The sequence below is a fragment of the Phlebotomus papatasi genome, chromosome 2, assembly GCF_024763615.1.
Source record: "Phlebotomus papatasi isolate M1 chromosome 2, Ppap_2.1, whole genome shotgun sequence".
Taxonomy (NCBI): Eukaryota; Metazoa; Arthropoda; class Insecta; order Diptera; family Psychodidae; genus Phlebotomus; species Phlebotomus papatasi.
The window spans coordinates 102196699-102224353 of NC_077223.1; the positions used below are offsets into that span (position 1 = coordinate 102196699).

Sequence of the window (27655 nt, forward strand, 5' to 3'; positions counted from 1 at the left end):
TTTTTTCCTAAACATGGCGATAGCCGGTTATTCCACCCTATATTGTTTTATTTCTGCAGTTTTTACAATGGTGTATTATGTGGAAGATCTTATGATATTTATTATAAGGATCATGCCGACTGTGGGAATTCTACAGCTCCTAATCAAATCATTCCCTATTTTAACAAATACAAAGCAGTTGAATGTTCTTTTTCCATTCAGCCAAGAAGCTTATCAAGTTCATCGAGTTGATTACGTTACGGATTCTTCAAGAATCCATCTAAAACGTAGTCTTGGCATTATTAAAATAATTACAGGGTAAGTCTTTGAAGATATTCGCCTGGAAGAGAATAATTTATTATAATCCTTAAGTAGAATTCTATTTTCAGTAAATTTTGTGGCCGGCATTGGATTAATATCCTATTTCGTTTACATCGACTCAATGGCATTTGCTGTCCCTGGAATATTACATATCCTGGATGCTAATCTATTCTATCATCATATACATCAATTTCTTGCCATGCAAATATCAATTACAATTATAACGATTCCTGATACAATTCTAAATAAGTATCGGATTCTACTTCATTGCTATTTTGAACATCTTAAAGCACGTATTGCAACATCTTGATGGCCATGTCACATATAAGATTAATATTAAGATTAATACTTTCTGAACTGCGAGAATAGCAAAAAAAGATAGCAATTGTTTTATCTTGCCTCTCTCTCGCATTTCCCCTCTGCGTACAAAGTTGGCAGCACTACATAGCTCGAAAACTGACCGAATCACAGTTGGCACGTGTAGGTTTTTTTTCTCCAAGTAATCTGTCAAACAAAAATGGAAAAAGTAGCGTGGACTATTGAAATGGAGAAGATGGTGATTGAAGAATTCCGCAACTTACACAGAAGGCGTATACTCCCACTCCAATCACGGCTAGAGCCCACAAATTTACTATATCATCATCCATTGCACTCTATTTTGCATAACACCAAGACCATAGACAATCGAAAAGTGCTCGAAGTGCTAGAATTAATATGTTTCAGACGATTCAGAAAACTATTAATACGAATAGTAATATCTTACTCATCGTATTAATTCACTAGAGTGTACTCTTTCTAACACACGTGATATTCCATTTGAATTTCTAAAACTATATAGCTTTCTTTCCGGCTTTTCTTAATATTAATATTAATCTTATATGTGACACCACGGTGACAATGTTGATCTTATGAACAAACGACAGTTCTTGCTCCAGGTACATAAGTTCCATTGCAATATTCTAGATAAATTTTGCATGTTTAGTGAGGCATTTTACTACACATTATAGTTCAAATTGCAACGAGTGTAACATTTATAATGTTTATTTTCTTTATTCTACAAACTGAAGGAAGTTAAACCTTTTTCCCTCTGTTATTGGCAATATTTGGTCAATTTGGAGCCGCTTGTATTTTCAGAGAGCTCATGTATTCAAAAACCGAAAGTCTTTCTACCGACTTGTATCTCACGAATTGGTACGAGTTAGATTTAGCAGAGCGAAAGATATTGTTAACGATGATGTGTATGACTCAAAAAATATTTAAACTAAAAGCAGCTGGAATGTATGATATTAACCTAAACATGTTCATTGAAGTTATTAAAGCAAGTGTATCCTTTCTTACAATTCTCTATACTTTAGGATAGGTTTAAAAATTGAGTAGGTTAAGTGTGCCGAATTTCGGCATAGTTGCATGCAAACGTCAAAGTCTCAAGTTTGAAATGTAATATTTTAAATACAAATTGATTTTTTTTATTCTTTCTTCTTAAAGAGTGTTGCTCGGAACCTTGTAAAGAGTTTACCGTCTTTATATACTCTAAAATCATTCTTAATACATTTTAAAATGAATAAAAATATAGACATAGCTTTGGTGCCCTATTTCGGCCACCTTCATTCTCATGGTTCCTTGCCCTTCGGAAATTCTTCTAATGTTTTTTCACGTCATCTCGTTTGTCGAAGTTACATTTTTCGTTATTTTTTGCATTGTATAATCTCTAGAGTATGTAAAAACTAAAAATTTATGGAAATTCAAGGAACAAGAAAGGTGGCCGGAATTGCAAGTTGGCCGGAATTTGGCACACTTACCATAATATCACTTAAAATTTTCTCGAAAAAAATATTTAAATTGGTTAAGCATCAAAATGTTAAATTTAGGGTCGAGGGAACACCTCTTCCAAGAGGAACCCCTATTGATACTTTTGTCAAAATGTTGAAATTTATTTAATGCATCCAATAAATTCTAAGTTATTTAACATTTTTTATTAATCAGCGTTTTTCGATAAGGATAACAGGTACAGAATAGAGTATCGATAACTCCTGACATGAATTATTAAAGTGTCAATAGGTGTTCCTTTCACTCTAAGTCAACTAAAATAAATATAGGAATATGTCATGTATTTAATTAGCATGTAAAGTCGATAAAACAATTTCTTTTCCCGTTTGGAAAAACTTTCATGAAAATTCAGTGCTTTGAAAGTTCTAAATTCGACACTATTAAAATTTACTACTTTTTAACGGACAAACGGATACTAGCTATTGTAAGTGCACTAACAAAAAAAACCTTTATTTATATCAAATGACAATTTAAAGCTTGATTTAGCTATTAAATGTTTACCGCAAATCAATCAAACGTCGATCGCCATATAGTATTATCTTGACACACTAGAGAATTTTATGTCCATATTGAAGAGTTTTTCGTACTGAAGTGTACGGAATTCGCTTCAATATGGACATACATTTCTCTATTGTGTAGAGGTCGTAAGGGAGCTCTCTATAAATATTTCGACAAGTTTGCAATTTCGGCTACTTCTTTTGTTCCTCAAATTTCTATAAATTTCTATTTTTGCATACTCTAGAGATTATACAATGCGAAAAAATATTGATTCGACCGATATGACGTGAAAAAGACTTTGGAAAAATTCCGGAAGGGCAAGGAACTATGATAAATAATGAAGGTGTCCAAAATATTACCCAAAGCTTTGTTTGTATTTATATTTATTTTTTAAATATATTAGGAATGATTTTGTGGAAAGCAAAAATAATTATATTTCGCATTATATTTCTTTTAGTTTTTACGTGAAGAATATAAATAGAGTATTCGTGAAGCATAAAACCCTTTCCCTTCGTATCCACGCAAATATTGTAAAAAATATATTCATTTTGTTTTAGATAAAAAAAAACTTGGATAAATTTATTAAAACATCTAAATTTTTCTTTCACTTGACACAATAAAATATTCAGTAGTAGTAAATCACCACCTAAAATTATTATCCTCTCACCTTCAGGCTCTTCAGGTGTTAATATTCTCATATTATACATTATGTAGACTAATAAATAATTAATAAATTTAGTCTAATTTTGTTATTAGCTTTTCTATTTTTAAATATTTATGATAGTATTTCTGTTTGTACTACCTGTTCCCGAATTCCAAAATTTAGTCTAATTGTAATTTATAAAATTAGAAATCTAAAGAAACAACAGTATGACATTCAAGTTTTTAGAGGTTTTACTCGTAAATTGGTTTCTATATTTGGACTACCGTAGTTGCAGATGACTTTGCACCACTGCTTTTTCGCAAACTTTGCTGTAATTCTAGTCTTTAAGAATGGTCTAAAGATCATCCTTAAGTGCTAGCATTAAAGAAAAGCTCATGAAAAAAGCATAATGCAAAGCCACCTGAATTTACGGTAATTAAAATTTTATTAACATTTAAATTATTGATCTTATGAAACTTTTAAGTGAGTTCAGCGCATATTAAAATTAACCGAAATTTTCTTACCCTTAAATTTACAAAAATCCATCAATTTAAGATGGTGACCTTTAAAATTTTGGCTTCATACATATTTCTGTTATTATATAGTATATCAATTTGAGGAATATAAAACTATTTATTTTGACCTTTTATTTTAAGGAGATGCCTTAACTTTGCTTCTCTACATTAATATACACATTTTATAATCATTACTTAATATTATCTAGGGGAATGTAGGCATGGTTCGCACAGAGTGAACCTGCAAAAGATACTAATTTTCTCTTTGTTTGCAAAGAGCAGACTTACCATTTCTCATCTCGTCTCATGGTCTTAATAATTATCTATCTTATGGCCAAGAAATGACGAACTAGCCCATGGCAAACAAAGAGAAAATTTGCGTTGTTTAAAGGTTCACTCTGTGCGAACCATGCCAACATTCCCCTAAAGATTATTTTTTCTTCTCTAAATACATTTCCAGTTTTATAAAAAAATTAACAGTATATCATATCATTATATATAGGTACACCTTCATGAAAAGCCCAATTTTATTGCTCGAACTCTAAAGAAAAAACTGTTACTTAAGTGAAGCTTTTTTTTCATTTTTCATAGGAATAGTACCATCAAAACGATAAGTCTTCTAAGGGGTCGTCGAAGACCAGAAGTCGATATCTCTTATCGTTTGGCCTATAGCCGCACAGTGGGGCAGAATACCTAAAAAGCTGGCAAAAAATCGAAAAAAAAAACTTTGGAATTTTTGAAATCTAATACCGCCAAATAATAGTTGACTAGTATCCTCACTAAACCTCATAACCAGATTTTTTTCTTTAAAGTTATGGTACCTTGAAATAACACGTCAAAGTTGACCTTGCATTGCGATTTTGTCGATTTTATATGGGAAAATGACATAAATTTGAACCAAAGATATAGTAATGAGGCCCGCGAGGTCCCTCTCTATTATCAATTTCTATTTATTCTAGAGGTCCTACTCTGTCAAAAACCATCGAGAAATCCTGCTCCTTTAGTGCGATTTTTTGGCTATGATGAATTAAAGTTGCTGAAAATTGACTTTCGAGTATATTGCATGAGATCACATATAATGTTAGTAGAGGGCGTCTAAAGTTTTCAATGGTGTATCTTAGCTCCTGATGAACATTACTTGGACGAATTAACTATTATTAAATATTACTGCAATTCCATCCCTACGAACGTCTCTCCTTCCCCTTCAGAAACCACTCTTTTAGAAATATTTCAAGAAATAAAGCGCCTTTATTTTACTACTTTATTAGAAGGAATCACAACTATTTTATATGTTTTATAGTGTCCAAGCGGACATTCCGTCCTTAGACACCTGTAACTGGAAAAATCGCCATCTTGAATCATACAATGTGAAAGTTTAATCACTCTGGAACACGCCTATTTCTCAACCGATTTTGGCAAATTTTGATTTTTTGGAAAGGTCTTGAAATTTTTAACCTGTACACATAGATCCTAATAGAGTATAAATTTATAAAGTAGCAATAATTGATGTGTTTCGCTTGAATTTTGTTTTTCGGCAAAGTATCAAAACCGTCAAGTCAGTCCAAAATGCACATGTTTTTCTAAATATTTCTACACTATTTTAATTTTACTTCTCCTTTCCCAACTATTGAGTTCAAAAACAAATCGAAAACTTATCAGAACGATCTTCCATTTCATGAGAAAATTATATACGCGGCATCACCCCAAAACAAGTTACGTAAAATATTAAGAAGTACATTAATAAAAGAACTGACATAGTGACACTCATTTATTTTTTCATCTCAATGGTAAAAAAATAAGTGCAAAAACTATTATTCTCGTATTCATTAAAACAATTTTAATAAATTACTTAAATAATAATTTTAATAAAATAAAAAAACTAGAGTCATTCAGAATGCAAAAATACCATAAAACATTTTTTGCCAGGTTTTTGGGTATCCTGCCCCACTGTGAGCCGTGTGGCAACCTTTCAAACGAATAAAAAAATATTTTTGAAAAAATATTTGAGAAAGATACATCAATTACGAGTACTATACCGACTCATGACCGATTAAGTCAAAAACAAACGGGTTGTAAGTCACAGGGTTTTTCCCTTCCTGTTATCAATCGATCCGTCTGATCGGTAAAATGGTCAAATGATTACAAATATTGTCTTGGGACTTTCGAAGGATCCCCCTATAAGTGGACATGATCTGGTATATATAATATACAGTCTAATAAGTAATACACTTAAAGAACGTAATGGTAAAAATTTTGCGAAATGCTCAGTATACTTGACTAAATTTAAATAAGTAATATCCAACTATTTTTGGGATCTAAGTTATCAGTTCGAGCAGTTCTCAAAGCCTCTACTCCTTACTATATAGTTTTTCAGTGTAATTTTCAATCGAAAGGTTAAATGAATTACAGCCGTAATTTAAATAAATCTATAAATTGAAGTAATTTAATAGAAATGTTGTTCATTTGTGAGTAGTCTGAATATGGTGAGGGTGGTCAGGTATATCACGTGCTATCCAGAGTATCAGAAATTTGAGAAGATTCTCAAATTTCTTATGCGAATTCTAAGTTTTTCTTTTCTACCGGGAAAGACTCTAAAGAAATATGGAAAGAATATGACCACAATTTTTTTACTTTACGGTTTTACGTGTACTGTGTTTACAATTTTGTACTATCCGCAAGATCTTCTGATACTTCTTTTAAGGATTATACCAGTTGTAGGATTCTTACAGCTGTTGGCTAAGTCTCTGTCAATTCAAGCTGATTCAGAAGAGTTGGAGACTCTATTTCAATATTTTCAAGAAGCTCACCAAGTTCATGAAATTGACTTGATTACGGATGTTGCAAGGATCTATCTAAAGAGGAGTTTAGGAATTATTAGAATAATTTTTCAGTATGTGAAATGTATTAACTATGATTTAAATGTTTCTCTATAAGTGACCGTACTTTCATTTATTTATAGGATTGTATTTCCAGTAATTTTAACTGGAGGTGTTGGAATGCTTTTATACTTTATCTACTATAACGAAATTTTCATTGCCGTGCCTGGAGTATTCCCGAGTGCAAATTCCAATAAAATCTATCAGCATATTCATCAGTGTGTTGTTCTAGCCCTATCAAACATTGTTTTACAAATTGAAGACTCTGTTATCATCTCAATTGGATTCTACTTTATCGCCATCCTGAACATCTTTTTTAGCATTATAAAACACATTGATTATTTGAACCTTAGAAACAGAAGACAGTATTTAATTCTACTTCACGAAATGCATTGCAATGTACTCGATAAATTTAGCATCTTTGAAAGAATTTTCTATTACACTTTTACCGTTCAAATTGCAACAAGTGTGATATTTGTAATGTTTATATTCTTCTTACTGCAAAATAGAGGTGGTTTTGCCTTTTTCCCTCTACTCTTGGCCATATTGTTACAATTTGGTTCACTATGTCTCTTAGGGCAGCTCATGTATTCACAAACTGAAAGATTTTCCACAGAATTGTACCTGACAGAGTGGTATGAATTAAGTGTAAGAGAACAGAAGATGATGCTAACAATGATGTACATGTCCCATAGACCATTTGGATTAAAAGCAGCTGCAATGTATGATATTAACTTTCGAATGTTTTTTGATGTCATGAAAGCAGGTTTATCTTTCTGTACATTGCTTTACACCTTTACGTAGTTTTCTTAAATTTTATTTTAAGATATATTATATTATAAGAAATATTTAAAAATATGTTATAAATCTTGGATTATAATTTGCAGTTTTAGTCTCAATGGAAAATCAATTAGAGTTTAACATGGGAACCATTTAAACCAATTTCGAGCTCAGAGAGCCCACTAATTTTTTTTTAGAAAAACTGTTAAACAATTATTAAATTATTAGGTCTATTAAATTATCGTAGTCCGAACTACCGAATGGGTTTGTCCGGGATTCTAAATTTTACCTTAGATTTTTTTATCCAAGAAATATTAGATATATTAGATTATAAGAAATATTTAAAAATATGTTATAAATCTTGGATTATAATTTGCAGTCTTAGTCTCAATGGAAAAACAATTATATAGTTTAATATGGGAACCATGGGGTAGAATGAGATATAAGAACGGATATTTTATTTTACTTTGACGAAGATCATTTTCCTCTAAGATCTTTTCAGACCTAAAACTTGGCTATACGACTTAACATCTCTAGTTTTTTTCTACCAGTTAGAAATATTTTCAGTAAAGAATAAAATTTGGAATTCCAGACAAACCGATTTAGAGCTTAGACAGCCATCTAAAAACTTTTTTAAAAAACAATTAACCAATTACTAAATTATTAGATATATTAAATTATCGTAGTCCGAACTACTGAATGGGTTTGTCCGGAATTCTCAATTTTACCCTAGATTTCTTTTTTATCCAAGAAGAAGGATATAAAAGTATGAAAAATAATATTAGGGTAAAATTAGGTAATTTGGAACCATTTACAATTTGGGACATTTAAGATTTTTTCACTGTTTTAGATATGGAAAAGGAAGAAAAGCAGTTTCTGTTCTTCTTAATCGTCTTTTTTTCAATTTCGCGGTCCTAGTTTCCTCTTTGCTCATCCGAAATTGTGAGAAATTCTCAAATGTCCCAAATTGTCCCAAACCTTATAGTTATGCTGATGATCACATGAAATGTTGTCTGGAAAAAATTTAATTTCGAAAAGATACAGTGCTTTAATAAATTTTAAGTGTAATATTCACTTAAATATTTTATTAATTCAAAACTAACTATGACTAAAGCCATTAATTGTACATTTGTTTTCTATAAAGAGAGCTAAATAAAATTCTGATGAATACTATAAATTGTATGTATTATTTTAATTTACATTTTTTTTTTGGACACATTAGTGAATAGTTTACAAACAATCTTTCTGAAAAGTTCAAACAGCTTTCTGTTTACCTTCTTAAAGATTCTTTTTAATATCTCTTATTGACCAAACAACTATTAAAAGCGGTCTTCAATCTTTACACCTAATGAGAAAGGAGTTTTCCCAAGGGGTAGAGAACTGTACCGCTCACGGTTCACTCGAGTTCCGATTTGTTGACTTCATACGGAATGTCAGCAGAAAGTCCGTAGAAATTTCGAAGAAATTCTGTAACATGAATTTAACACTAAACCTACCAAGACCGGTCAAATTGACCTGTTTAAAAACTTTATAAAATTAATACATACTTAAATGGTACAATGTCGCTATCAAACTTTATGAATTTTTTAAAATATGCAAGTAATATATTTTAGCTGAGATTTTTTACAATCTCAGATTTTGTGGTCACAGGTGAAAAGTGACCTCGTCAGATTGGTCTTAAATTTTAGATTTACACGTTTTGACACTCATATGTCACGAATATCATATGCGCGAAAAATTGATTTTCGTAGACGTCCATCCCGTCCCGTCCTGTCTCGTCCCGTGCGTCGTATAACCACGATTCTTTATCCCCCAAAATTGGAAGTCACAGAGTATTTCCCTGTTATCAATCGATCCGTCTGGCCGGTAATAGATCTAGAGGTTACAAATAATATCTTAGGACTTTCGAGGGACCCCCTATAAGTGGATATGATCGGGTATATATAATATACAGTCTGATAAGTAATATAAATTTAAATAAATAATATCCAACTATTTTTGGGATCTAAGTTATCAGTTCGAGCAGTTCGAAAAGCCTCTACACCTACTATACAGTTTTTCAGTGTTTAAATTAAAATCGAAAGGTTGAATAAATTACAGCCGTAATTTAAATAAATCTATAAATTGAAGTAATTTTATTGAAATGTTGTTCATTTGTGAGTAGTCTGAATATGGTGAAGTATATCACGTGCTATCCAGAGTATCAGAAATTTGAGAAGAGTCTCAAGTTTCTTATGCGAATTCTAAGTTTTTCCTTTCTACCGGGAGAAACTCTAAAGAAATATGGAAAGAATATGACCACAATTTTTTTACTTTACGGTTTTACGTGTACTGTGTTTACAATTTTGTACTATCCGCAAGATCTTCTGATACTTCTTTTAAGGATTATACCAGTTGTAGGATTCTTACAGCTGTTGGCTAAGTCTCTGTCAATTCAAGCTGATTCAGAAGAGTTGGAGACTCTATTTCAATATTTTCAAGAAGCTCACCAAGTTCATGAAATTGACTTGATTACGGATGTTGCAAGGATCTATCTAAAGAGGAGTTTAGGAATTATTAGAATAATTTTTCAGTATGTGAAATGTATTAACTATGATTTAAATGTTTCTCTGTAAGTGACAGTACTTTCATTTATTTATAGGATTGTATTTCCAGTAATTTTAACTGGAGGTGTTGGAATGCTTTTGTACTTTATCTACTTTAACGAAATGTTCATTGCCGTGCCTGGAGTATTCCCTAGTCCAAATTCCAGTAAAATCTATCAGCATATTCATCAGTGTGTTGTTCTAGTCCTATCAAACATTGTTTTACAAATTGAAGATGCAGTTATCATTTCAATTGGATTCTACTTTATCGCCATCCTGAACATCTTTTTTAGCATTATAAAACACATTGATTATTTGGACCTTAAAAACAGAAGACAGTATTTGATTTTACTTCATGAAATGCATTGCAATGTACTCGATAAATTTAGCATCTTTGAAAGAATTTTCTATTACACTTTTACCGTTCAAATTGCAACAAGTGTGATATTTGTAATGTTCATATTCTTCTTACTGCAAAATAGAGGTGGTTTTGCCTTTTTCCCTCTATTCTTGGCCATATTGTTACAATTTGGTTCACTATGTCTCTTAGGACAGCTCATGTATTCACAAACTGAAAGATTTTCCACAGAATTGTACCTCACAAAGTGGTATGAATTAGGTGTAAGAGAACAGAAGATGATGCTAACAATGATGTACATGTCCCATAGACCATTTGGATTAAAAGCAGCTGCAATGTATGATATTAACTTTCGAATGTTTTTTGATGTCATGAAAGCAGGTTTATCTTTCTGTACATTGCTTTACACCTTTACGTAGTTTCCTTAAATTTTATTTTAAGATATATTATATTATAAGAAATATTTAAAAATATGTTATAAATCTTGGATTATAATTTGCAGTTTTAGTCGCTATGGAAAATCAATTATAGTTTAACATGGAAACCATTTAAACCGATTTCGAGCTCAGAGAGCCCTCTAATTTTTTTTTAGAAAAACTGTTAAACAATTACTAAATTATTAGGTCTATTAAATTATCGTAGTCCGAACTACCGAATGGGTTTGTCCGAAATTCTAAATTTTACCTTAGATTTTTTTATCCAAGGAAAAGGATATAAAAGCATGAAGAATAAGTTTAGGGTAAAATGAGGTAATTTAGAACCATTTACAATTTGGGACATTTAAGATTTTGTCACTGTTTTATACATGCAAAAGGAAGTAAAGCAGTTTCTGTTCTTCTTAATCGTCTCTTTCTTCTATTTCGCGGTCTGTGTTTCCTCTTTGTTCATCTGAAACTGTGAGAAGATCTCAAATGTCCCAAAATGTAAATGGTTCTAAATTACCAAATTTTACCCAATAGTTATGCTGATGTTCACATGAAATATTATCAGGAAACAAATTAATTTCGAAAAGATATAGTACTTTAATAAATTTTAAGTGTAATATTCACTTAAATATTTTAGCCGTACTCACTATGGCGTTGTTATCTCGTAATCTCCGTAATCTGTTATCTTGTTATAATTTTTCATTTATAAAATACATTACGAGAACATAACGAGATAACGAGATAACGATATTACAAGATAACAGCGCCATAGTGAGTACGGCTTTTATTGATTCAAAACTAACTATGACTAAAGCCATTAATTGTACATTTGTTTTCTATAGATAGAGTTAAATAAAATTCTGATGAATACTGTAAATTGTATGTATTATTTTAGATAGATTACTTTTTGACAAATTAGTGAATATTTTACAAACAATCTTTCTGAAAAGCTCAAACAGCTGTTTACCTTCTTAAAGATTCTTTTTAATATCTCTTATTGAAGAACTATGACCAAACAGCTATTAAAAGCCAGGTCTTCAATCTTTACACCTAATGAGAAAGGGGTTTTCCCAAGGGGTAGAGAACTGTACCGCTCACGGTTCACTCGAGTGCAGATTTGTTGACTTCATACGGAATGTCAGCAGAAAGTCTGTAGAAATTTCGAAGAAATTCTGCAACATGAATTTAACACTAAACCTACCAAGACCGGTCAAATTGATCTGTTTAAAAACTTTATAAAATTAATACATACTTAAATGGTACAATGTCGCTATCAAACTTTATGAATTTTTTAAAATATGCATGTTATATATTTTTCAGTGTTTAAATTTTAATTTTTTCTTCTATTCCAAGACGAATTTCTTGAATATCCTAACCTACCGCGGTCTGTCATTTCACCGAGCGCTTAATGAAAAACGACCAAAAACTTACAGTAGATTTAGTGTTAACCCTTTAAAGACGAGACACTTTTTTCGGACCGAAAATCGACAATAAATATAAAAATTAATAACAAAACTTGTCAAACCTCTTACATATAACCTTGAAAAGTCCACTAGAGTCTGATTCGGTGTATTTTTTGTCTCTATGAACGATAGGAACAAAAATAGCTCAAAAATTTAAATCAATTTTGTGACAGTACGAATGAATAATAATTTTCGATCTAATGATATAAATAAAATATAAGTATTATAGTTTTTATTTTCAAAAGGGTTTTGCATAAAAAACTGTAAGTATAAAAAAAAATAAAATCAATTATAAATATGAGAATTTAAAAATTGGTGAATTTTGAGCTTAAATATTTACTATATAGCAAATAGTTAGAGACCTATAAATCAAATCTGTCGATTCTACACAGAAAAAAATATTTTGTAAAAATGTTCGTAAATGTTTGTGAATTCCTATGGGGGAGTTACGTAATCCTCGTGAATCGTATAACTCACAAACATGTTCGTAAAATTTTGTACATTTTTCACAAACATTGTTCGTAACATGATCATTTGACGACCATTTTTGTACTTTTACAAACATTTGTTCGTAAATGTTCGTGAACACACAAAAAATGTTCGTAAAATTTTGTCATTTGTTCGTAAATGTTTATTTTCCGGTCGAATATTTTACGAACATTTACGAAAAAATGACAAAATTTTACAAACATTTTTTGTGTGTTTACGAACATTTACGAACAAAAGTTTGTAAAAGTACAAAAAATGCTCGTCAAGTGATCATGTTACTAATAATGTTTGTGAAAAAAGTATAAACTTTTACGAACATGTTTGTGGGTTATACGATTCACGAGCATTTCGTAACTCCCTCATAGGAATTCACAAACATTTATGAACATTTTTACAAAATATTTTTTTTCTGTGTACGCTAAAATCGCGCGGAAATTCGCCGATCTGGGCAAATTGTGCCGATCTGTCAACTTTTAACTCCACATTGGCCAATTTTGCCGATGGCTGATCACGGTTCACTCTTAGAGTACTCACCCCTTGGGTTTTCCATCGTTTTACTCTAAGGGTTGGAAACAACGCTAAGACGGCGATGGCAGTGTGAGGTGAAGTCGATAAGATTTCCATTTCTTTTTTTTTTCTTTTCTAATGTTTTATTCATTCTTAAAATAATCAATATGAAATTGAGGTGTTATTATACACTGCGTGAATATAATTTTCTAACTTTCCTTCACAAAATTATTTTTATGTGAAGTGAGGCACACATTTTTATTGGTGTACCTTTGAAATAGTTTTCTTTTCAATTTTTTTAATTGTATGGGAGAGACTGCATGTTGTAGGCGCTGTGGTTTATTCTTTGATTACTTAAATTAATTTCTTGAGTCTTGTAAATAATGTATTAAATCCAAAACAAATTAGCAGCCCACGCTTGTCGATCCTCCGCCACTTCAGGAAGATGTTCGGGATCGACAAGCGTGGGCTGCTAATTTGGATGTCATGGGCCCGCGACCCCAATAGGGATAAGCGGTTGAAAATGAATGAAAAAAAAAGTGTCTCAAAACATGCCAGTTCCCTCTGGACTGAGCCTTATAAAAATGTCGTTTAGTTTCAGAATTGGTTCATTCAGCTAAATTGTATCGTTGTAAGGCCCTGTTCCATAAAGAATAAGATGAGCCAATTCCTCAAATTTGGTATTCACTTTTCAATAATGACATTTGAAATGCTGCAAAGGCCAGCGAAAGAAAAAAGTTTATTCTGTAGATTTCTGAAAACCGATATTGCAAGCTACTTTCCCAATTTGACTTGATGATGGTGATTTTAATCAGGAAATCAATATTTATCCACAAGATGTGTTAAAGAAATAAATTTAGAAAATCCATTAGGATATACAGGAAGTCTTCAGAGAAGAAAAATAATTCAACTGAGGAAGTTTCATTAAAACCCAAGTCAGCAGAAGCTTTTGCAGAATATTCTTTCACATCCCATAAAAGTGAATAAAATTGAGAGAATAATTAAAATAGAGCAGAATTGTACTGGAAAAGTTTTGCGGAACTTTTGCTCCTAGAAACTTTCCCTTAAAGTTGTCACAATTAAATATGGAAATTCAAGAAGACTGATGAAAACTTACATCTATTGCAAGGGAAAGAGATTTTTTTGTGTGTGCTAAAGTTTTTCTTGGTCTGTCTGTGTCGGTGTGAACTTTTCCCGATGTGACTAATCCGCGAAACACCTGATTCAACAAAATACTGAGCCAAGTGAATGTTGCAATTTAAATTTCATTGTTCCCGAAATCCCATTTCACCCGGGTCTATTTTTGCTGCACTTTCAATACTCACTGATTAGTTCATCATCCAGAGCAGGATCTGCGGGATCATCCTCAACTGATGAAAAGTCCAGATATTTGCAGCGTTCTGTGGAAAAATAAGGGTTTTTTAGTCTCTGGAAAAAATGTAATAGAAATTAGAGTGGATAAGATAGGGTATAAGGAAAGGCCTTCAGGCATCGCACACACTCTGGCTTCGTACACTTCACATTTTTCCCATATTCCAAGTGTTTATAAGTAATGATAAAGGATGAAAAACTGCCGAAACTCAGGACGGTATTCGCTAAGAGTCCTTATAAAAACGCTTTTTTTCCTTTAGAAAAAATATTATTTGACCATTTTGACATCGAATTACTCAAAATCGGCTTAACCGATTATGATGAAATTCGGTATGGAATCAGTGTACGACTTAACCAATTTATTCATGGATACTACACCCTTCCCCCACCCCTCCTTCCAGTAGTCCCCATACAAAATGTGGACTTTTTTCATTTCAACTTTTCTCTAAGAAGAAGTATAAAGCTGAAAAATGACATGAGAACAAAGTTTATGAAAGGCTTTTTAGCCATGTAAGGTAAAGTACCCTGTAGTCGGCCAGTTTCTCAACTCGGCCAGTGCGACTATTTATTCAATTTACTTAGATTTGTTATAATATGGTCTTACCGATTTAACATTATAAGGTGTATTATATTAGGGGGAAGTGGGGCACCTTTGAAATTGGGATTTTTCTTTTATGTTTAAGTGGAACTGAGCCATATCATAATGTAATTTAGCTTCTCAATCTATTTGTGCAGCTAAATTATATCACGATAAAGCTCAATTTAATTTAAAAATAGGTGAACAATTGCAATTTCAAAGGTGCCCCACTTTCAAAGGTGCCCCACTTCCCCCCCTATATATAACGTAAATCAGTGAAAATTTCAAAAAATTGACTATAAAACGTTAAAAAAAATTGGTTAAATAATTCAACTGGCCGAGTTGAGGAACCGGCCGACTAGAGGGTACTTTACCTTATATAGGCTCTTCCCTCCTCCACTCCTTCTTGTACTCCCCATGCAAAATAGTCACTTTTTCCACTATTTATAATATCTTTTCATTTTTATGCATTAAACTTTTTCTTAAAATGAGCATCCGAGTTTCATCGAATTCAACGGAATTAGAAAAAAGTATCGCAGTAACATTCTTGAGCATGTATAATTATTATCGTAATTTTATTAATTTTCTTCAATATTATTGCTAAAATTCTTTTTCTATCATGATTCTAAACGAAACAAAGAATAATTCTATTGATTTGGAATGGGGATAAAATATTACATCAGTCCAAAAACAAGCGTTAAAGTCGCACTCTATGAAAAGCATCTGAATTACCTCTCTTTACTATAACTCTTCTGTGAAAAGAAGTAGACATCAGAAACTTGGCATAGGATCAAGGGCAATGGATGACTCTTTAATCGTGTATACCTATGTTTCCCCCCCCCACTCCTTCCAGAAGGCCCCATACAAAAAGAAGACTTTTTCTACTATAACTCCTCTCTGAGAAAAGGTAGAAAGTTGAAACTCAGAATGGGAGCCAGGTTTATGGAAAGCTATTCAGTCATATAAAATCTGATTACGATTTTAGAAGAAAATAAATAAATAAATCACTGTTAGAAAAGTAAGTCAAAATATGTAATGATTCTACTGAAATCGATGAATACAATACGATAATATCTCTTTCTATAATACATTTAAAGTATCAGGCATAGGGTAAGTGTGCCAAATTCCGGCCAGCTTGCAATTTCGGCCATATTTTTTGTTCCTCGAATTTCCATGAATTTTTAGTTTTTGGATACTCTTGAGATTGTACAATGCAAAAAATAACAAAAAATGTCGCTTCGACGAGCAAGATGATCTGTAAAAGGACATTGAAAGAATTCTGGAAGAGCAAAGAACTATGAGAATGAAGGTGGCCGAAATAGGCCACCAATGCTATGTCTACATTTTTATTCATTTTAAAATATATTAAGAATTATTTTAGAGAAAATAAAAATGATAAACTACCTGCAAGATTCCAAGCAAAACTTCTTATAAAAGAGTAACAAAAATATTCAATTTATATTAAAAATATTACATTTCAAACTTGAGACTTTGTCGCTTGCATGAAACTATGCCGAAATTTGGCACACTTACCCTACATATTATAAGATCATTAAAATCGGTTGAAAATAGTTTCGAAATTTAAAACTTTTCTTATTATTTGAAAATTTTGATAGCCCCGAGTGCCCCTTGGGGTCGACTTGTCAATCTATCTATACCGCCATTTTGTAGGATTTTTCGAGACCTTTCGATTGAGTATTTATTGATTAAATTCGGTTGATAAATCTCTGAGATACAAGGTTTCAAATTTTGACTTTGAGCCCTTATATTTCAATGTCCTCCTACGCATGCATTGTAAAGACATATGCTTTTATGTCTGTTTCGAGCATATCCAGTTATTTAATACATTTTATGTTGCAATTTATGTATTTCCTTAAAAAAAAGACAGTATAAATGCACAAATTTCGTATAAGAGATTATTTTTCTTCAGACGTACAGTAGAACTCCGCTATTGGCCATCGCCCTCTAGTCCACAATTTGTCGACCGTTGATTTCAAAACACTGATCTTAAGTTAGTTATGTGTTTTAGTACACGACATGCAATGTTGTCATAATTATTTTAATATTTTTGGCAGACTTTATTGAGTAGTTGTGATAATTGTGATCCATAATGAAGAGAGCGAGGACAATTACCACAACCGCAAAGAAAGTGGAAGCCGTCGAGCAATTTCAATACTAAAAGTCATTGATAATTTTAAAAAATGACATGGACTATAGTGCGACTAAAGTGTCAAATCAGGAACCAAATATGGACTATAGCGAGGCTCTACTGTAAATAGTTTTTATGCTCTAGAACTTTTCCCCTGTGGTTTAGAACTTTTCTTCGAAACAAAAGTTGTTTTATTTACAAATGCCTATTCTATGACATAAGTCTTATTGATGGACTTGTAACATATAGATGACTGTGCCATAATTCGTCGTAGGTAGACGCAACCTACCTCTGTCGTATCTGTATTTGTTTTGTATCTGCATTCGGTGCAAGCTACAATACAGATGTCCCCTCTTTCGTAAAATGCTGACACAAAAGAAATGCAGATACGACAGAGATAGACGCAACCGACGAATTATAGAATCATGAACTTAGAACTTGAAAGTTCAAAATGGCGGATTTATCGGTTATAGATATGAACGGATAACATGTTTGGCTAGGATACTTCCAAAATATATCATAAAATAATTGAAAAATATGGTAGCGAGTAGGGAGAATAAGGAACAGAAAAACGTATGGAGATAATGCTTCGTTATTGGGGGTCGCCCGAAAACCATAAGTTGATATCTTTTACCGTTTGAGATGCAGGACGGTGACAAGTTGAAAAAATGCGAATTCTATAAACTGCTTTTTCTCTGAGTTCGAACAGCAAAAATAAATATTGAATGGTGGTCGTGGTTTAAAAACCCCATCACGCTAGCAATGATTCTCATTCTGTATGGATTTTGTATTTAAATAAACGAAAGAGTAATAATTTCTTTAGAAATGATCATTTGATGCTGTCTCATTTTTTAATCTATCTTATGCACATTCAGGCATCTAATTTTCTTCAATTTCTCCTTGAAATTGCCGGAAATTCTTCGTTTTCTAAAAGAGATTTTTAGGGGGGCGGGGCTTAATTTACTTGAGATTGATTTGTGTATTTTTTTAAATTTTGTTCGGAGCTTTTAATAAGGGATTGTTTCAACATCCCTTGATTACTTTCTCACAACCAATGGTTTTAGAAATGACTTTCTAAAACCATCGGTATTCTTGGCGAATACTATCAAGGGGGCGTGGCCTAAAATTATTTTAATTCGAAAATACGTCTTTGGAAATTACAATTATTTGTGGACAATATTATTTTCTATTTGAATAAAAATCAACTTACTGAAAGGAATATATTCGTAGCCATTGTCAATCTTTCCTTTTTTGGGCGGAAGCGGTGGTCTGATGATCAGTTTTGTCCCATTTGGACTTATCATTCCAATTGGAATTTCCATATCTTTGGCAAAGGACCAGAGCAAGTGAATAACTTTGGGAGTATCTTCCCATCCATCGTACAGGGCATTCCTCAATCTCTCCGGAACAATTACATTCACATAGCTCCCATTCACCTGAACGGGCGACAGAGCTCCTCCAATGGTTTCCTTGAGTGCTGACACATTCGTGGGATTCAGCATCATCATGGCACGAGTCTTCGAAACTGGATGACCATCTTCTGTCCCATTGAATTCGAGAGTCTTGAATATCGTCTTGAGGATGTTGAAATTCTGCTTCTCATTGCTGACCCATTGGGCAAAGAGATGCCTCCTCAGGTTATCGTCAATCTCTGTGATGGGATCTGGAAGTTCCTCACTCAGCATCTGTTCCACAAAATCTGTCTGGGCGATTGTCTTTTTGAGCTGATTGACCTGGGTCGCATTCACGAAGGCTAATGTTGTAAAATTGCGTGATGCTGTGGAATTGGCCAGGACAAAAGGTACCAGACCATATCGACATATTCTCCAGAGTCCTGCATGGGATGAAATGAAGTATCTTCTTGTTTCTGGGATGAAGATTCCTGATCAAAGAAAAAAGAAGAAGTCGTAAGGAAAATTGTCATAAGGCTTGCTCAAAGACAAGGGGGTCATCTATAGATTATTTCAAATTGTTTAGCTTGTAGATCATAAATAGAAAAAAACGAAAATTTTTTACGAGCCCAGAATTGTTCTCAAGCTACTTTTATTCTTCCCACAGAATGGTATTTTCTTGCTTTCTCAATTTTTCACAATAAATCCGCCAACTTCTCAGTCAATTGTGTGACTTTTTTTCTTCTGTTTTTCTTTCTTGGTTCGCACAAAAAAAAGAGACACTCATATTTATATATTTTTAAATAAACTCGCACCAAGAATGATTTATCTTATTTTCTAATGTTTGAAACTACACCAGGAACACTTCTTTGGTTTTTTTTCCCACTCTCTTCATCTGAAAACCACATTAAACACCACTCGCACATTTTTCTATTTAACAGAATAGAAGGAATATTTTTAGGTTCTTGTCTTCTTCCTCTTACCCTCACACCTGAACCCAAAATAGCGCCTGAATTAAAATCTCATCTCAATAAACAGAATTGAAAAAAAAAGTGTTGGAAGATGGCATTGAAATAATCCGGAATAGGGAGATTTTCAATTGGTTTAAAGTGGCTGTGAAAGTGTTACCAGTAAAAGAGCGGAAAGACGATTGATAGAGCCATGATCATTTGATCCACAAACCAATCGATTAACACAGGAAATTTCAGAATGAGGTGGTAAGATTAATGGCTGAACTTCCCATCCGACAATCAATTAAACCAATAAATTCCTCATGTTAGAGAAAAAAAGAGAATCTCTATTGCTTCACTGGGATAATTATTGAGTTTGACCGGATGGTATTTTTAGAAGCTGGGTGTACAAAATTGCTTCAAAGATAAACTCTCTCCGCACATTCTTAAATTTCATGCAATTGAAGCATCTGTATCGCCACGGAATGAACATTTCGTCACTATCGTTCAAGCATCAAGAGATGGAGATAAATGGGATAGATACCAGCGATGCTTGAAAATTAAATGAACCGAGAAATTCTAGAGGTAATCCTGGGAACATTTCTAGATCGTGCCATTTATTATTTTGAACATTTCACCATATTGATAACAAACTACACAAGTTTCAATTGAATTAAATTGAAATTAAAGGAATAGTTTTAGTGACTAACAACTTAGAATAATTAATATCTTTGAGAATTTATTTTATTTTATAATAATTTTATTATTTTTGTACATGGAGAAATTTAAAATTTAAATTATAAATCCTTGGTTAAGAGTTTGCAAAAAAACTACACTGTAAAACCGTGTTGAAGATTCTTTAGATAAATTCCCAGAATTAAAACGATAATCACAGTTTTAGGGGGAAGTGAGGCACCTTTTAAAGTGGGGCACCTTTGAAATTGGGATTTTTCTCCTATATTTAAGTGGAACTGATTCATATCATAATGTAGTTTAGCTTCTCAATCTGTTTACTGTCTGTCTACTGGTCTTCTGTTTCTGTTTACGATATCTTTTAAAACCTATTTCCGGAATTATTTAATTTTCTTGTAAAATTTGGGATAGGGCAAACTGGGGCAGACTTTGTGGATGTGTTCTTCCTCCATGCACCCTCCTCGTGCCAAATGATAGCCTCATGCTACTGGTTTTTCATTTTTTTATTTCTTTACTAATTGCATAATTGTACTGCAAACTACTCGATTGTATGAGTGTCATATACGGCCTATTGAACCATGGTTTCTGCCGTTTACCTGGGGAGGCCGATAATGGTAAGGCGGCGGCAGACGCAACCAGGTTACAGTACAGAGTGGGAACAAAATTTATCTATCTATATATCTAATTAGTTACGCACAGAATTTGACAATGAGATGTTATAGTGTACCTTAGAAGAAATATTTAGGAACACTATTTATTCGAAGTAAACACATCCCTTCCTATTCACTGAAAAAATTATCAGCCTCTGGCTAATTTTCCGAGGTCTCCCCTAAAGGCTTTTCCATTCATCTTTGCTCTATCTACTTTTTGAAAAATATCAGGATCAGAAATAAAATACTTTGCCTCCATAATGCTTTAAATGAGGTGAGGTTGAACGTTGAATGCTATTTTTCGCGCGCTCCAATTTTTTTTGGAACAAATGGGACGATAGGGTAAGTGTGCCAAATTTCGACATAGTTGCATGCAAGCGTCAAAGTCTTAAGTTTGAAATATAATATTTTAAATACAAATTGATTTTTTTATTCTTTCTTCTGAAATAATGTTGCTTGGAACCTTGTAAAGAGTTTACTGTCTTTATTTAGGGGAAACTGGGGCACCACCAAACACGGGGTACCACCAAACACTGCATTTTTTTAATCAGATATTCGACTTCTGAGGACAAGGCCTATAGGAATCTATAGGCACTATAGGGATGCTTGTCCATTGAAGAAATGGTCGAGATAGTCCAAGTAGTTTAGAAATAAAAATTAGTGTTTGGTGGTACCTCGTGTTTAGTGGTGCCCCAGTTTCCCCTACTCTAAACTCATTCTTAATACATTTTAAAATGAATGAAAATGTAGACATAGATTTGGAGCCTTATTTCGGCCACCTTCATTCTGATAGTTCCTTGCCCTTCGGGAATTCTTCTAATGTTTTTTTCACGTCTTCTCGTTTGTCGAAGCTACATTTTTCGTTATTCTTTTGCATTGTATAATCTCTAGAGTACGTAAAATCTAAAAGTTCATGGAAATTCGAGGAACAGAAAAGGTGGCCGAAATTGCAAGCCGGCCGGAATTTGGCACACTTACCCTATATCGTGTTGGATTTGTCTTTCACATCGAAAAAATTGAAATAAATATTTTCTTAATCATTTAAAATTTTGTAAATCTACATCGAAATAAATCTGTTTTTAAATTCTTCTACATTGTAGTATTTTCAGTTAATGATTACTCAACCCTTTATTTAATGCATCTTTACTTAGATAGAAAATATAAAATGATAGTGTAGATGACATCTTTTGATGCCTGCGGCATTATTTATGATCGTATAATATTACTTATTATCTTATAATTTCGAGGAAATACACAATTAAGACTGCTATCATTCCCTATCATTCCTTAATTTTGTGGTTCTATAGTGTAACGTGTGGTATTTCTGAACAAAGTGCTTTTCGGGTCACAATGTGGGTATTTTTGGACACATAAAAAATCATATAAAGACTTGTTTTTTTAAAATTATTTTTAAGTTTTATATGAAATATTAAGCTCTTTATGTATCAGATAAAGATAAAATTTCTGAAGTTTTATTTAATTTAAAGTGTGAAATTAGCGTTAATTGTGAGTGCCACATTCCACATTTTGCGAAATCTTCAGTGCATCAATTTTGCAGATGTCAACACAAACAGTGTTGAGCTTTTTTCGATTTAAGCCACTTTACAAGTGAAATTTAAATAAAATTTTAGATAGATAGATAGATAGATAGGGGAAACTGGGGCACCACCAAACACGGGGTACCACCAAATACTGCGATTTTTTAATCGGATATTCGACTTCAGAGGATAAGATCTATAAAGGAATTTACAGGTACTATAGGGATACTTGTCCACTGAAGGAATGATCGAGATAGTCCAAGTTGTTTAGAATTAAAAATTAGGGTTTGGTGGTACCCCGTGTTTGGTGGTGCCCGAGTTTCCCCTAGATATTTATTTCATCATCAGTGATTTAAAAGCGCAATAAAAATAAACCTTTGTGTAATATTTGTAATTCTGCGTCCACCGCTGTCTTAGCGGTGGACGCATTTTTATAAAAAAGTGAAGTTTAGACCTTCTACTCGAAGGTAAATAATCAGGCTCAGTGAAATTTCTTTGCATAAAAACCACTTTTATCTGTCCTCAAATATCTTATTGTCTCGAAATAAGGGAAGTGTACCAGCGATCGGCAGTGTTCCTCGGATCGTCAGGTTATTATCATATTATTGCACCAATTCAAATGACTTTTTAAAAATTATTAGCTACTTTTTAATATTTAACTCTCACAAGAATGCAGTGCATTAGTTCAGATTTAATTTATAAAACCAATTTTTCGTGAGAAACCTGATTAAATTCGTGACTATCCGAGGTACAGAATACATGGCTGGAATTATACCTGTTTTTATTAATTTACTGTAAAAATTTAAAATTCAAATTCACAGATATAGTTAAATGGATTACTAATATACTGATTAGCATACACAAAAATACCAAATAGTATTTTGAGGCTTATGTTTTCAAATAAATATGGAGCATCTCTCTTAACATTCCGATCCGGGGTGCTCTTCCCTTATACCATCTTTACTTATTTAGATTTTTTGCTATTTCGTATAAAAAATAATGTAATTTTCAACATTTTTCCGTAAGAATCTTATTCCGGACAGAATAACGAACACAAATATTTGTATCACCAAAGAAAAATAACTTGAGAAGTCGTTAAACTGTTTGAAATTTGAAAGGGTTGAATAGTGTCCCGAAATACCATACGTTACCTTAAAATTGTTTTGTCACAAAAATTTTCCTATAAATAATTAAATTTTAAATGAATTTTAATCTACTATATTCTTTTGATTATTTACACTTTTAGGATTGTTTTTCTTTTCAAATTCTTTTCCAAAGTTTTTTTTCTGGTTTTTTTTTTTCAATATGGTGGAGTGGAGCTAGAGGAAAGCGCACTACCTTCGGACGACTCAAATTTCGGACAATTCAATTTTTTCTCTACGTTCCTTAGGGATTTTACCCATAGCTCCTTTCTGAATATTTGATACATTGGACTAACTATTAAAATATAATATTATAAGTGGCCAAATTAATTTTTATAACACATTGAAAAAAATTATTTTAACGAAGCTTAAATCGTTCGAAGGTAGCGCGTTTTCCCCTACATCTATTGCCAGCAGTGTATTTTGTCGATTAAGTCGTTCAATTTTGAGAAAAATCCAAAAGCTTTAAAGCATGAAATCAAACTTCTCCCAAAACTTTAAAGCATTTCAATGGTTGGACTTGTAAGTATACCAGAGCAGCTTAAAATTGTTCCTGTGATTCTTTATTATGATCTCAAATACTTTCTTCTGGATCACATCGTATTAATTTGAATTCAAAGTTTAGTAAAAGTTTTGTTTAATAAATTATTCTAATTCCGTCTCTTCATACGACTATCTTTTAAACCTATAAGTTGCGAAAATTTTATATGAATGATATAAAACGTTACTTTATAATTTAAAATTAGGATTTCAAATCTTATTTCTTTGCCATACAATTTAAAAATTATTTTCATTTTATTCAAAAATATATGTGCCCAATATTAGTCGTAAAACTATTTAGTAACACTTTATACTCAATACTTTATAAAGTGTTAAAACTTTTCTGTTTAAAATGTTTGTGAGTTGCCCATTAGCTTTGTATTGCTGGTGCTTGAATAAAAAGTTTCCAGCATCATTTGCGAACTTTAGCAATTTTTCTGAGACATTTTCTAAGATGGTATTCCTTTTGGAATCCTGAGCTTTCAGGAAGTAGTTTTTTTTTCAATTATTATTGCGAGAATTGATACATTTCGCTAACTCTAAACTTTCCCGGACGATTTTTCATGAACGTTTCTCGTAGTTGCTTTAAGTGAATGCTTTGCATTTCTTTCACTAAGATCACGTGAAATTTAATTGCCCTGTATAACCCAAATTTCAGTAAAGTCTCTCAATGTTTCTGAGCCAACAAAATCATTTAAAAGTCCTCTAACATTGTCGTTTGTTGATTTCTGTGTCAACTTATGAGATTTCCGGGGAAAATGAAGAAAAAGCTATGCACAACATTATGAGACATTTTATCGCTTTTTAACGAATTTTATAACTTCACTACAAGCACTTCAGTGAAACATTCAAGAGGAATTTATCACACATCATTTGTTGGAAGAACTGAGAGATTTAGAGGCTCAAGTGGATTTTGGGGAAATACCTCTTCCTCCGGAGACTATGAACCAGTGCTCCGAGGCAATGGCCACGATCCAGATGATAGAGAAGAGTCCTATGGTGACTGTACAGCCCAGGAGGACTCTTCTCTGGAACATGAAGGCCTCCATAATAGGCTTTCGTTCATCCCGTCCAAGAGATGAAGTGGACATGGTGCTTAGGGTTCTATCACAAAAACTTATTTCTCTTTTTTGACCTTTAGGACTATACCCCCACTGATTTTTTTTTCTGTTCACAGAGGCTTCTGGTTGAGAGAAAAAAGAAAACGATTTTATCACAATATTCCGCCTTCTTCCGCTTCAACCAAATCTTATGCTTTTGAACTTGACTGCTAATGCGGCTAATAATAATATTGAATCGTAAATTTCCTGTTCCATAGTCACAAAATATGAGGAAAATCTGTCTTTTTGATTATACTTGAACAATTGCACGTTTTTCACATTACTAGAACGAAAAATTATTTTCAAGGGTTTTTTTTGGCTGTTCACTGATTCACTGCGATTTTTCCTCAGAGGAAAATCCAACTGAGCACACCGATGAAATTCTATCCGATCCTTCCGTGGGATTTCACTTTCCACCCTGGCAATTATCCCAAGGACACAAAAATGGTTCTGAGAATCCTTTTCGGATTGTTGAATTTGCACGAAGAGCAAACACAGGAAAATCCCGAGTGGAAAAGCTTCAAATATCGTGCGGCAGAGAAGCTTTGAGATCGACACTCAGGCACTCACTGAAGATGTTAAATTCAGCAATAGCAGCCACCAGCTCGTGGATTAGATGGCAGTGCCCCAAGCCCCGACTTTTCGTCGACGGTGAAAAACTAATGGGAAAACTCTCGTCTTCTTCTTTTCGCTTGTTTGAAAAGAACGGATGGGCTGTAAATAAATATCCGCGGGGGGATTTTGAGGTATATATCGTGGTTGGGGAAAAAGAAGAAATATCTTCAGACACATATCACTTGCATCCCGCAATTTGTATCCTTACATCGTCACGGTGACCACGTTTATACGCCATCTCAGACCAAAACTACTTCTGAATTAGATTTCAATTTGATTCGATTGCAACATTAAATTACAGTAGAGTCTCTCAAATCTGAATCTCTCAAATTCGAACGCCGGCCGTTTGGATTCAAAATGTCAATTGTGAGGTTATGTTAGAAAGTTCGTATTCTTGGTGAATGAAAATCACATTTATATATAGTAATATATAGTAATATTTATTCAATCACAAAAATAGGGTTCATCCCTCTTACAATTGTGATGAAGAAAAAAGAAAAACAAGTTAAAAAACAGCAGCAAAAAAAAGGAAAAAGAAAAATAAAAGAACAATTTACAATAGTATAAGAAAGGTAAATGAAAATTAAATAAGAAAAAAAAATCCAATAAGTGTTCTCTTAAGATTCAGCCTGAAAAAAGCGTCGGATGCCATCTGCAGACCTACGCAGATCACTTGGAACGGAGTTAAAAATAACTACGCCCTTTACAAATAATGACCGGTAAAGACAGTCACTCCTGACCTTAGGCACTATGAGTCCCCGAACCCTGGCCGAGCCCCCCCTAACCAGAAGACTCGATAGGTACTGAGGACACCCAAATATTAACAAATTAAATAGAAAGAGCACAGCTCTTAAGTTTAAGTGTGAAGTAAGGTCACAGCCAATAAATACATTTCTATGGGGAGTGATATGGTCCCGGCGATTTAAGCCACAGATATACCTGACACAATTATTGAAAGAAACTGTTAGACGACGGATGGTGTCACTATCCGCCGAAAAGAAAAGTTCTGCTCCGTAGTTAAAGAAAGGAAGAAGAAGCGCTCTCGCGAGGAGCAAGCGAGTGTCATAAGGTGTGATGTCCCGGAAGCGTCGAAGGGTGTACAAAGAATAGTTGACCTTACGGCAAATTGATGTGGCATGATCTGACCAAGACAAAGAGGAATTGAAGATTATTCCAAGGTTTTTTACCTGATCAACAAAGGGAATAATTTCTCCGTGAAGGAGTAGAGGATAAAAATCAAAAGAAGCTGTTCTCTTATAAATAACGATGGCTTGAGACTTTTTCGGGTTTAAAAGCAAACCATTCGAAGACGCCCAGTGCTCAATATTAGAAAGGTTGGAATTCATATGTTCAAAGGCGCACAAGGGACTGGTAGGATCACCATCCACATAGATTTGAAGGTCATCTGCATAGAGATGGAATAGGCAATTTAACAAAATTGAAGGTAAATCATTGATAAAAAGGGAGAATAAAAGAGGGCCGAGTATTGAACCTTGGCCAATGCCTTTGCTTAGAAATGCAGGTGGTGAATTATTGTCACCAAATTTTACAATTTGTGACCTACCAGCAAAGTAGGATTGAATAAGGGCAACAGCGGAAGAAGAAAATTTGAAGAGACTACACAACTTGTAGCAAAGGAGGTTGTGAGGAAGACTATCAAAGGCCTTAGTAAA

The 27655-nt window shown here is 33.0% G+C and overlaps 1 protein-coding gene across 1 annotated transcript in view; it reads right to left on the bottom strand.

Moving 5' to 3' along the window:
* Nucleotides 1–25991, bottom strand: part of LOC129800474 (uncharacterized) — a 77951-nt gene extending 51960 nt beyond the window's left edge. Inside the window, exons 1-3 of the mRNA XM_055844878.1 lie at nt 25193–25991; nt 18574–19245; nt 14592–14666 (exon numbers count right to left, since the gene is read on the bottom strand). Of these exons, the coding sequence (XP_055700853.1) occupies nt 14592–14666; nt 18574–19245; nt 25193–25358 (913 nt within the window). The 5' untranslated portion in view covers nt 25359–25991. The remainder of the gene's footprint in view (nt 1–14591; nt 14667–18573; nt 19246–25192) is intronic.
* Nucleotides 25992–27655: the final 1664 nt, after the last annotated feature.